The 13,405-nt window shown below is 36.1% G+C and overlaps 1 protein-coding gene across 50 annotated transcripts in view; it reads left to right on the top strand.

The window, feature by feature from the left end:
* The window catches only part of RIMS2 (regulating synaptic membrane exocytosis 2), a 436,647-nt gene that overhangs the window by 242,460 nt on the left and 180,782 nt on the right, over nucleotides 1-13,405 (top strand). For 33 of the 50 annotated variants that reach the window (XM_048938982.1, XM_048938984.1, XM_048938989.1 and 30 more), the window contains 3 exons: nucleotides 960-1,006; nucleotides 2,021-2,133; nucleotides 8,309-8,356. In XM_048938982.1, the coding sequence (XP_048794939.1) occupies nucleotides 960-1,006; nucleotides 2,021-2,133; nucleotides 8,309-8,356 (208 nt within the window). The remainder of the gene's footprint in view (nucleotides 1-959; nucleotides 1,007-2,020; nucleotides 2,134-8,308; nucleotides 8,357-13,405) is intronic. The other 17 variants (XM_048938990.1, XM_048938986.1, XM_048939006.1 and 14 more) reach the window with 1 other exon arrangement.

Here is a 13,405-nt window from a genome sequence, read left to right as displayed (position 1 = left end):
CACACAGGTCCCCAAGGGTGCCAGCTCACACAGCCCTCCTTTCTCACCTCTGGCTCCTCCATGGCTGTAGGTGGAGATCTGCATTGCACAGTGTCCATGGGCTGCTGGGGGATGGCCTGGGCCTCTCCTGGGCTGCAGGGAGCTGAGCTCTGCTTGGAGCACCTCCTGCCCTCCTCCTCCTCTGACCTGGGTGCCTGCAGGGCTGTTCTCTCACCATTCTCACTCCCCTCTCTCACAGCTGCTGTGCAGCATTTTTTAGTTTTTTATTAAAATGTTCCAACAGAAGTACTGCCATGCTGGCTGATGGCCACAGCTGTGCTCGGAGGTGGGTCTATTTCAGGGCCATCTGGAGCCATGTGTAGCCTGTATGGGACAGTCCCAGCCCCTTAGAGGCCACCACTGCAGCCCCACCGCTGCCTTTGCCTTGCCATGTGAACCCCACGCACCCTTTAAAAAAATGGTCTACTGAAATGCACCCCGTGATATTAAACACAGTTCTTGATATGACTCTCTGCTTTACGTTGCTCAAATGTCTCCAAAACGCTTTTAACAGCATATAGGAATGTGTGGCCCTCATAGGATGAATATGTCCTGTGGGACTGAGGTAATCTGATGAGGTATTTCTGTGACAGTGTCACTTCTGGCTTTTGTCTACAGAAAACTCTGAGATTGTTATATTCTGTTTGTTTGTTTGTTTGTTTCTGTTTATTCGTTTATTTTATTTGTGACTGTGCACCTTTCCTCCTGTATTCACTAAAACACATGTTCTGTAGTCTTAATTTTCCAGTGAACTTATACTGGACAAAGGATAGATCTTCCCAGTGGCTGCAGGCAGTTAAAGAGGTCATATGATTTTCCTGAGGCATTTGGTGATGACTTGTGAAGTGTTATATTTTAACTGAAACGTAAATATGATTGTTAGATGAAGGATCAGCCTGTTTTCTTTTTCTTGTTTTCAGGGATATTCCCAGAATACCTGACAGCACACATGCACAGCTGGAGTCCAGTAAGTTTCAATTGTGAGGTAGAAAAATCCTCTTTCATGTAAGCACAAATAAATTGAAAAATGTCATCTTCAGTCAGTATAGCTCTTGTCCCTTTGGCTCAATATCATTTTCCTGTGTGATCTATCTGCCTTTGTTAAATAATTAACTATCACAAGTCTGTCTGGCTATTTTTTATTGAAAAGGAAAGCACAATGATAATTAGTATACAAAAACATTAATTGCTGTTTTCAATTTCTTATTTTGTTATGCAGCTTGTGAACTAAAAATTGGGGTGAACTGTTCATTATTTAGAACCTGAGTGGTATCTAATTTAAAACCAGAATACATATACTTTATTAGGATCATTCAGCACTCTTTAAATTGGCTGAACCATTATTTTATGTGGGAAAAATAACTTGTTCTTTGGTGCAGATCTGCTAGGATGAGTTTAAGCCTGGAGTTATTTTCTTGTCATTGTTTTGAAATTCTTTCAAATTGGCAGCTGTGAATAAATATAGTGGAATAAACTTGGACATAATAACGTGAGAAACCATTTCATAACTTTCCATTAAATTTTTCTTAACTTCTAATGTGTCAAAAGTTGTCCTCTGAGACCCTGTAGATTTGAAACAAAATGCACAAGATATATTATATATATCCTGTTAATTAAAAAAAAAAAAATTGATAATTAGTGTGATTGTATGAGATAGTAAGCGCTCTTCAAAAGCTGATTTACTTTGACCACAGTGAAGTAACAAAGAATTTTCGGCCTTCAACTTAATGACACGATCAACATGGCAAATACTTGAATGAACTATTAGTGGTTCTGTAATGCTGTTATGATAAACCTAAAAGTTTTTAATTGCATCTGAGCATTAGAAGATTGTCATTCTTCGGTGTTTTTATATAGATAAAGAAGTGATACAATAAGCTTTGTTGTACATGTGGTTGAATTTTTATCCTTTTTATTTGATGGATATAATGAAAAATGTATAACTGCTAGCATTTAAAAATATATTTATTTATAATTGCAGGTTCTAGTTCCTTTGAATCTCAGAAAATGGACCGACCTTCTATTTCAGTGACTTCTCCTATGAGTCCTGGCATGTTAAGGGACGTTCCACAGTTCTTGTCTGGACAACTTTCAGTATGTAAACATTTCGTTAATATTAATGTACTTTTTGCAGCATACAGAATTCTGACTACAGAGTCTGAGCTATCTGTAGAATAAATTCCTTGTTAAAACAGTTAAACTGTATATCTCAGTACAGACAGGGCCATCATTTCATAAGGAACATCCTGTTTTATCAGATTTAGGAAAATCTGTTAAAAGAATTATGTTGAATTAGAGAAAGATATGCATGTTTGTCTTATCAGCTAGATCGGTAGTGTTAGTTTTTCAGAAAGACCAGTTCTTAGCCTCTAGTTGTGTTTGTGTTATTGAGTGTATGTACGTCAACTCTAGCACTGTAGATTTTATCACCAGCGTTCTTAGATATTAATATTGCTTATTTCCTATGCATTAGTTTTCATATATATCTCCAGATATCACATGATTGTTTATTACTGTAAACTGTATTTTATTTGTACCATAGTTACTCACTTTTGTTCTTCACTCTCACTGAGAAAAAGATTCATTACATGAATACTTTCCTTAAAAGGGTAAATTCTTTTGTATGAAACTGAAGGACATAGGTTTTGTACACGTTTCTGTGGCATTTACAACTCCAAAGTGTGATTTTTCAGAAGTGCCTGGTACAGTTTGAAAATGAGAGGAAAACAGAATGGAAGCAGTGCAAAACTGATGTTAAATATGTTTGAAAATGTCACATTTATGTTTCTTCTAAGTTGTTTATGTTAAGATAATATGTGGGCTATAAAAATATGCATAAAATCTAAGCAGACTGTTTCTAGTCTCCTACAAGTGGTTTGTGGTATCGATGGAGAACAGGAAGAAACATTTTTCTGTCTGTTCAGCAGCCATGTTGCAATGCATGAGACATTATTTGTTTTCCTCATCAGACCAGCCATCTACAATGTATAATTTTTAATTTTCTCTAACTTTTATTCTTAACTGCTTTGAGAGACTCAGTCCTTTGGATAAATTGAAAAATATAAATCTTGATTGGCAGAGTGCAGAATACGATAGCTGCACAAAATACAATGAGAATGGAACACAAATGTGAACTATCAATCAGGTTTCTAAAAGTAGTAGAGTTTTACATGACAGAAAAATTGCGGATACTTGAAATGGTGGGAAAGAAATCTCTTTCAGCTAAATTTCATAAAAGATTACACTGTCAGTAAGTTTTGGCTGCTAGCTCCTAGCCTGAAATTCAAGATACAGTGTTAGCTGCTCAGATATCCTATGCACAGACGCCGTGATCCAACCAGTCAGAATTGACTTTCTCAGTTTTAGAAAGAAAATCCTCAAGAGTTTACTATTAGGGTTTTTTAGCAAAGTTAGTAAGTCTTTTGCTTTTCTTGTTAGATGGGATCTTGCATCTTGAAATGAGATTTGGAGGTGTATTCTAACTTACTGATAAGAACAGAATTAACTTTGTTTTACATTTCTAAATGGCATGTAAATTCAGCATTTAAGCCATGAAGGCATCAATCAATTTTTTTGTTTCTTTGTTTGCTTCAATATATTATTGCTTTTATTAATATGTTTATAGTACTTGTTTTCCTATTAAGAAACCAAATAATGCTAGGAAATGTTTAAAAGATCTTTCCTACATTTGTCCTCCTTGTAACTGCCTTACATACTTCATGTGACTATATAAGACGCCCTACTACACAATTTCTTCATTTCCCTCAAAGAGCAGCTGCTTTCTGAGAACACACAGCTCCAGCTGGTTACCACTGAGGTCAGAAATGCTCAGTAACTCTAACGTAAATTCCCACTGTCTCCATGTAGGTATTTAAAGTAGGCGGTTTGAAAATTCGGTTACGTATCATAGCTCACCAGCTAAAGAAATGTTGGCAATATCTATGTATTTTGGTGGCATGTTAAGGGTATGACCGAGCCCCAAATACTTTTTGGAGACTGGTGCTAAACGTTTTGCTTTATGAGGAAGGGTGGCTCTCACAGTGTCTGAAGATGGTGTATAGAGATTGCAGTGAGGCACGTGACAGGAATTTCCCCTAGAATGAATGGGGTGCAGACTAAAATATATTTTTAGAAAAGATAAATTTAAGGGAGCAGAAATATTCTATAAGAACTGTTTCTTTCAAAATGGTAAATTTGGAAAACCGATATTCAAGTTAGTTTTGAAAGTTACAATTTTTGACATTTCAGATTAGGTGTATAAAGTGTTTTGAAAACTGCGCAATAAGTAATTTTTCTATCACTTTTTGAATTTTTACTTTCTCATTTTATACCTTTAAATAGTTTCCAAACTTTGGGAAAGTTAGAGGAAAAAAAAACCCCGAAATTTCATAGGAGATGTATTGAAAAATTAGGATAAACTGCGTGATTTTAATTTTGTACCCTTAGCAAAGGGAAAAACTGAATTTTTATAAGAACTTAGCTCCCCAAGTTTCAAAAAATATTTTACTTTGAACCCTACAAAATGAAAGAGCTTCAATCGTTTGGTTGCTCACATTTCCAGTCATTCTTTTCTGACAAGAATGCTCCTCATTTTAAATAGCTGGGTAGATGCAAAAGACAAAAAGTGCTGCATTCCTAATGTAATTGGAAATGTGCTTTTTATGGTGAGTGCTGAGACAGGAGAATGAGTACAGGATCCTTGTGATAGATGGGGCAGGATGCTGTTTTCAGTGGAGATGGAGGATCAGCTGACATTCTGAGAGGTAGTGGCTGAATGCAGACAGCTGGGATGAATCTGAGGGAAGGATGGTTGAGATCTGGGGAATGTGCTCTGTGCTTTTGGACATTACCATGTCATTCCGATGGGCTGCTGCTAGGGGAGCTGTGTGAAATAAGAGTTGTGGGCAGAAGTGGAGGGAGATACTTACAGACATTGGAAGCCTGAAGAGTTTGAATAGAAACTTGGATATATGCATCCTTTTTCAGGCACTATGGTAGATCTCAAGGTTTTATTTTTCCTTTTTCTTCTCTTTTTTTTTTTTTTTTTTTTTTTTTTTTTAATGATCAGTGTTTTGGAATTTACTCTGTCCAATATGTACTAGGAAGCATAATGCTAATGCAGTGATAGGGTTAGTTTTTCTACTGCTTTTCAGTTTTCCCTATCTTCATTTCAGCCTATCTCCAATGCCAAACCTTTTAATACTATTTCATATGTAGCAAGATCAAAATAAAATGTCTCTGTGCTTAGATGCATATTTTGGCACGACTGTTTTGTAAGATTTGACTCACATTTTGTAAGATTTTGTATATTATCTGCATAGATAGATAGTGTTGAACAGAGTTTTGATTTGGTCTGAAAGTCCTGGTATGCAAAAAGCCAACTGAATTCTTATCTGTTTGTATTCATTGGCCAAGACATTTATGATTCAGTACACAATCTGCAGTCTTCATTGACAGGTCTTTTGAAGAGATGGAGAAGTCAAAAACACCTTTGAGGTGATTAAGCAGTTTTATTACTTAAAGGTTTCAGAATTACAACATTTTAGGTAAATATTAAGGTAAATGTTTAAATCAAAAGTTAAGTTTCTATGTTTGTGCGTTTAACTCCTAATAAAAAAATAAGAAAACCCTAGGAACTATGTTAGAATGAACAAAAATTGGTTCTAGTGTCTGCCAGTCTGAATCCCATGTGTTCTGATCTATGCTGCAGTGGTTGTTCAGCCGGTTGCCATGATGCCTCTACTACTCAGGGATACCTTTCTCTACCAGATCAGTTTTCTATGTCTGTTTATTGACATTTCTCTATGTAAGTGTTTTCTTCTGTTCTGGCTGCAGTAACTGTCCAGAGCAGGCTAATATGATTTCCCACAAAGAAAAGAATCCCACATAACTAGAAATTCTTTCTTCTTTTATTAATTATTTTACCCAAAACATGTATTTTTGAAACAAATTCTATGCAGCTACAGTAAACTATTGGGTGCTAAAATTTACCAGGGTACATGAATATTTTGTTATCTGTGCTTTCTGCAGTTTATTATGGTATTTTAATCCACATTATTCTTTCGGGGATATATCTTGACTTTTCTCTGCACATATTATTTAATTATTATTTGCTTCATTTGACTCCTGTTTCTTTATTTTTTCACTGATTTTTCCTTTAATGTCATTTTGAAAAAGTCAGTATTATTTGTGTGGTGGTTCTCATTGCTTCATTACTGCATTCTGTCTACTATCAGTGTGCATGAAAAGTGTAACTTGGAATGATTTGGTGATAGCTAGGTTTAGAGACTGACAACATGGCTATAAGAACCTGTAAATGCATATACTTATAAAATGACATTTCATTTTGTACTGGTAGAAATTCTGGCAGGAAAGTGATATTATTTCTAAAACTAAACTATTTCCTCATACAGTTGAATCACAGAACTGTTTCAATAGATTTTCCATGCATTATTTATAATATTTATAATATTTATAAATTAATAAAAATGCAAGTATATGAATTATTTGAATTATCTGTAGCATAAAAAAATGCAGATACTGTGTGTTTGAAGGACATAATATGTCATTGTATTGTGGGGCTGAGGTCAAGTATGAGCAATGTTCCTCTTTCCCCTTTTCTTTTTCCTCTTTTGCTTCACCTCCTTCTGTGTCAAGGCCAGTAAATTGCTGTTGCTCCCATAAAGTCAAGTCTGCAAAGTGCTAGGTAGTGCACACAATGTGCTCATAGCCCACAATTTCCAAGACAGAATATGGCCAGTTAGGGTCCTTGGTGGATGGCGGGATACATTCTGACCATTCTGATACATTCTGATACATTTTAGGACTGTGATATTCTGGAATATGTGTAAAATACGGAGCAGAAGCAAGCTGAAGATCTGCTTTCATTTTGCGTGACTAGATTGGATTCTGGCTGCCTTACTTTGTGAGTGCAGTACTGCCTGTGCAGTGGAGCAACATGCAGCTGCTTCACCTCACTGAGCACAGGGGCACATCAGACAAAACTATGGTTCAGACTGTCAGATTGTCTTAAATACACTCCTGCTTTGATGTGAGAACAGATTACTTCACACATTTTGTGGAACAGTTTTCTCCAGCATCTGTGTTTGCCAAGTAAGCAAGGAGACTAGCAGAATGATCATCACTGCCTAACTCCATACTCTCAATACAGACCTTGTTGAAGTGAATATTGAGCAATAGCTTCTTTCTGCAACTTTGAAATAAATTATCTCAGGAAAACCAAGCAGAGAGGAAAGGAGATACAGCACTGTTGGATTGTTGTGATTGACCCCCATGTTCCTTTTTGACCCATTCACCCAGTTCTGAGGTACTGGCATGCTCTCGTTCCTGATCAGTCCCCACTCTCAGTGCCCTTTCTGTGCCACTCCATTAGCTTTAAGCCAAAGATGGAGTGCTTGGAGTTTGTAATGAGGCTAGGAACTTGGGAGCATTACCTGTACTGATGTGGTCTTGGTGTAGCCACTGGGGTCCACCAAATTACATGTGGTCTGAAGCGTTGCATTTGTATACAAGGGTTATAAATGAGTCTATGAATGCTGTGCAGCTAAGTTTATTTTATGTTCTAGATCTCATTTCATATTGGGATCTTCTGTATATACTGTATGCTATTTCAGTCATGATTGCTGGAGAATTGAAGTACACTGATTGCACCTTCTGCACTGTAATGATGATACAAGACAGCACTTTCTTTCAATCATTTTTTAAGTATTAGGGCTTTTTTACTGAAGTGCCCCTTGAAGCTGGAAAGGAAGGAAAGCCTTTTACTTACTTTAGAAAGTAACTAAAGCTGTCAGTGTGTGCGCTGTGCTTGTTTCTGTCTCCAAATATGCATCTACAGTCTTTCTGAAATAGATGGTCAAACTCAACTTATATTTCCCATGCGACTTTCAAATCACACTTTGCTTATCTGCTACATTTGTTGATGTTATTTCTAAATCTGTTGTAAATGTTACCTGTAGACCTGTAAAGTGAAATCCTTGTTCCTGGGAAATCAGTGACAGAATTCCTGCTGACTTCCCTAAGGTCAGAATTTGAGTCTCAGGAGATTTATATAATTTGGTAATAGATTTACAGATTTCATTTATGCATTGCTCTAAAATACTTTGGTTTAGATAAATACATCCTTGGTGTAAAGCTGTGTTTAAAGTAATAGTTGTGTGTCTTTGTTTTTACTTTTGGTCTTTTAGTTTCCAGCGTGTTGTCCTTTTTGGTTTTGTTTTATTGCTTTTTCTTTAATTTTGCTTACCAGAGCCAAAGCCTTAGTAGAAGAACAACGCCTTTTGTTCCTAGGGTTCAGGTAAAGACTTCGTCTGCCTGACAGAAACTAAAGTTGTGGTTTTTTCTTTTGTTTGTTATGGAAAATGCATAGTAGGAAAACGTTACATTCTAGTCCGTTTTCCCATATTATTAGTGTGTTGCTTTAAGCCATATTAACAAGTTTCATGCCATTTTTGTGAGCAGCTTGTAAAGTTGTGCATGGGGTTTAAATACTAAATTACAATTTAAAGAGACAGCAAGTTTTTGTGTTGCTGTTTATGCACTACTTAACTCATACAGGTTTCAACAATCCTGATGGCTATGTATCCCACATACAAAAAAGTGTGTACTGTTTATGCAGTAAATAATTCTATGCTGTTCATGTTTGAGGTCATTCTATAAAGATTGATGTCTCTTTAAATCATTCATTATCATTACTTAACACATCCTTTTTTGCATTTTCCAAGTAATAGTAGCGCCTTGAGTGGAAGACAGGCAAATAAATTTGTACCTTGTTTAAACAGGCAAAATTTTTGCATATGAAACCTCGTCCTTGCATTTTAAAAAGGCATCAAAATAACCCAAACTCAATTTAACTAAAAAATGAACTCTCAATTTGTGTTACTGAATTCTTTAGCTTTGGTATTTTATGTAGGTACAAGTTGTTTGCCTATTTTCATTAGGAAACTTCTAAGGTACTGTAGATTAATGTAAAAGTAGGTCTTACTAATATTTAGCAGTGCTTATCTTGCTTTGCTGCATGTTTTTCACTTTCTTGTATGTAGAATATTATCTGCTTTTCTTATGAAATACCATTGTGGAGTTGTTAATCTTTTGTGTGGGAGCTATATAAATGTTCCTTATGTTTGCTCAGTTGCTCAAGGAGAGATGGAAAGGAGGGAATCTAAATGCTGAGATTGAAATAATTAAGTCTCATATTGAAATGGGAAAAAGTTCATATAAATTTCTAAAAGAATTCTAAGTAAAACTGCAGGAAGTGATTCGGTTATGAATCAGATTTAATAAAGCACATTTTTTCACATTATTTTATTGTCCTAAAGTAGTCCTTAAATAGAAATTCAGAATAAAAATTCTATAAAAAGAGATTAAAAATAATATCTCAACAATACTGTTTTAAATAAATGTTAGTGTGAGCTACTGACATAGTAAGTATGCTTTCTATTAAAAATTTAAAACAACCCTTCGCGTGACTAAGGAAGCTGGCTTCTGCTTGTGGTAATGAAATCAAAGAGGGTACAAATCCAGTCAGAAATAGAGGTAAATATTGTATATGACACAAGTAGACATTTAATATCTGTTTTCTTTTTATAAATGTTCAAAATAAATTAAGAAATAATATGATAGATAGCTGTTCAATTTAAAAAGGAAACAAATGCTTGAAACCTGCAAGTTGCTTGTAATATTATAATGTATAAATTACTTGTAGTAGTCTTGTATTTAAGTCACATTATATAAAGAAATAGACATAAAATTGTCTGTTCTACTTAAATTCTACTGTACTCTAATGGAAAATATACTTTGTTCAAATGATTATGGTAGTAATTTAAGAAAATAAAACAAGCTCAGTGCTTGATTGGCAATACCCAGGAAAAGAAATTGCTTCTGCTGTTGTAGATAGGAACCATCTTTAGCTCCAGTTCTGTTTCTGTACGCTAGGAGCCTCTAAAAGTTTGTTTACAGATCTCAGTAGTTGTCCAAGCTGAAAACAGTGATAGCAGAAGGGGGAATAGCTTTAAATTAGAAGAGGGGAGATTCAGGTTTGATGATAGGGAGAAATTCTTCAATCACAGGGAGGTGAGGCCTTGCCATGGGCTGCCTTGAGGAGCTGTGGGTGCCCCATCCCTGGAAATGTTCAAGGCCAGGCTGGATGGAGCCCTGGGCAGTCTGATCTGGTGGGAGGCAGCCCTGCACAAGTCTAGGGGTTGGAACTAGTTTTGAAGTCCTTCCAACTGAAGCCATTGTATGCATCTATGAGAAATGTTCCTCATGGCAGCATCTTTAAGACTAGGTTGAAACAAAATCCCCTACCTGCCTGCTTCTTCTTGTAGGGAAGGTTGATAGTAGCTTGAGGTGGTTTAATCTAATATATTTCCATAATGCAGATTACAGAGATGAACTTTAAACAGGCTGACTTAGGTGTTAGAAGCAGTCCAGTGTTAGTGCAGAACTCTGGTTTCTTTTTGGCGTAAGAAATTAGCTTACACTGAGCTCTGAACTGTTGTTTGTGGTTGTCAGAATGTATACTTTACATTCTGGGCTGTGCTATGGCTGTGTTTGTAGAATTCTCAGTAAGAGTAAGCATCTCTTGCATTTCTGTTTATACCTTTGTTTCATTGCTCTTGACAGGAAATGCATATCTTTTTTCTTACTCTTGTCTTCTCTGCTTGTTAGTCTGAAACTGATCCTGGTGATGTACGTCCCAGATCCTGGCACAAGTTCCTCCTCTGCACTTCTGTCTCTGTGTCACTCAATTCATTTACTCTGTCTCTTGTATCACTGGATGAATTAAAAATTAACCTTGTTTTACTGGAAGGAAAAACATACAAGTTCATTTTCCCCAATCGTTCACCTTTCTCTTGAACTTTTATTACTTACACAGCACTTGAAAATGTGCACATCTATTTCTTGAACTTTTAGATTACTTTTAACATATAAGCAATTTTCTTACAGGATGATGTTTTGCAGTATCTTGGTAGAGAATCATATGTTCATGAATGTGTTTTCCCTGTGGCATCTTTCATTTTTTGGAGCCTCATTTTGACCCATAGTTGCCATTTAAGTACTATTTTTACTTCTAACTTCAGTCATTTCAAACATTTTTTTGTTTCAGTGCAGAACATCGGTATCTTTAATCATACATGAAGATAAATGCATGCATCTATTTGGCCTTATTGAAATAAAAAATGGAGCCACTAAAAAAGAAATGTGAGACATACCTAGGTTAAAATACTTAAATACCTTCATAATTTTCTGCACTCAGATCCCAGAAGCTCTTCTGTTTAACAGTCTTTTCTTGTATCTGTTCCAACACGTACAGCAGCAAACAGAATAGTTCTAGATTTAGCAATTTTGAGTAATCAGCATTTGTTAGAGGTAGATTTAAAAGCAACCGAAGCTCATCTTAAGCTACACCAGGGACTTTACCACCCCAGAGCAATGTCTTTGTCTACATAAACTTAGTCCAAATAAAATTGTTTCAAGCATTTTCAAAGATAAATTGAGACATTTTTTCTTCAGTTGTATATCTTGCTGGTGTATCTCTTATTTCAGAATAATGGGGGGGGGGGGAAGGGAAATAATAGTATCTCAGTTTCAAAGAATTATGCTAATAAGCAGCTATGTAGGTTACATGAAATATTGCAATGAAAACCACAAGAAAAAAAATGCCTTGTCATCTGTTTCTCAAACCTAGCATTGCTTGAGTGGTACTTTGGCTGGGGTGGTAAAATTCAGGCTGCAGGGCAGGCATTCACTTCCAATGGTAAAAATTGTCTCTCTTGTCCATGAGGTTCATGAAGTAAGACCTAAAGAAATAAATAAATAAAATATAGAGCAGAATGTATAAATGTATTCTGTTTTTAAATCTGAAGTTGTCACTTACGATGCCATGTGCCTCTATGTGGACTACACAAAACCACATTGGAATTAGTTAAGCATTCAAGCAGTCAGCATGCATGAAAGAGAAATATGGGAAATGACAATAATATTATCTAGATTTTCATAATTGATTTCCCTTATGCATATTTATTAGAGTATAGATCCTAATTACATGATTAGTTTTTTTCTAGAACTCTGATCTTAATCACTACATTGATTGAAAAGTTTTTAGTTAAGACAAGATCTGAAAAAGGATGAAATCTAATAAAGTGAATTTGTTAGATTAGTTTATAGATTTAAATTTATACTAGCTTGAGGTGCCTTGTGGACGATCTTGGACTTAGACAGTTGAAGAAAAGAAGAAGGTGCCTCAGTATCTGCAGAGAATGATCTAACCCAAATAAGGGACACATCCCCATAAGTCTGTTTGAAACTTAGGCTACTCCAGAGTGTGAGTCACCTCTCCAGAGAGAGATGTCTGTCTCTTCTTCTGAGCTTGCAGAAGACCAAACAGCAGTAATAGATTTCTGCATCCCTATTTCTTAGAATTCATCAACAGTCAGCTTTTATAAAATGTTTTATATGTGGGAAACTCATTCCGGAAAATGTACATCTTTGTTTCAAGCTCTTTTTAGGCTACTGAAATTAAATCTGACTCTCAGAGAAATGCCTTTAACATCCTTTTCTTCTCTGGAGCAGGAAGTCTTATGTGAAGCTGAGATATTCTGTGGTCACAGATACAAGTGTGTGATGTGGTTATAGTGAAAGAAGCTTAATTTTAGTGTATCAGATTCCAGACCTGCCAGCTAGAATGTGCACTGACCTAGCATTGTATCAGTATTGGATAAAAATCAGAATTCTTGAAACTAGGACCAGACTCTCAGCCCTGTCCCCCTCACTTTCCTACCCCTAAGAGGTACCTACATCATCTGTCTACAGAAGTATTCTTTTTTATTCTGCTTTGTACATCAGGTGTTTCTACCTGGAAGCCCATCTCCAGGAGTTCAGCATCTGCTGAGCTCTATGGATGACAGACCATCTCACAGTTTCAGGGTGTATTGTGTTCAGATATCTGTTTGCCTGAATGTAGGTCACAACAGAAATTTAGTCAAGCATTAGGTGCACATCTGCCTAGGGAAGGGCAGCATGTGAGCGTGTGTATGGCTAATTATAAGTTCCAGGACTTCAGCATTAAGGAAAAAAATCTCTAGAAAGCCTTCAGATGCAATCACTTTCTGACTAGAGTAAGTTTTAGTTGCTGAAATCCTAAATTATCTAGGTTGACAAAGTTCTATTCAGGACGTTTCTTATGGGTTCAGCTGGTCCACACATGCACCAGCTCATCAGCCATCTTGGTTTTTTTTGTGATGCATTTTCTGTGCTGTAGTTTTGGCTTTCTCCTTCCCCCATTTAGATCAGGATTGCACATGTCACAGTTTCTTAAATAGTCTAAGCTTTTACTTGAAGATTT

Source organism: Lagopus muta, chromosome 3 (genome assembly GCF_023343835.1).
Source record: "Lagopus muta isolate bLagMut1 chromosome 3, bLagMut1 primary, whole genome shotgun sequence".
NCBI classification, from domain to species: Eukaryota; Metazoa; Chordata; class Aves; order Galliformes; family Phasianidae; genus Lagopus; species Lagopus muta.
The sequence above is the reverse complement of the archived record's forward strand: the minus strand, read 5'-3'. Positions and strand labels throughout refer to the sequence as shown.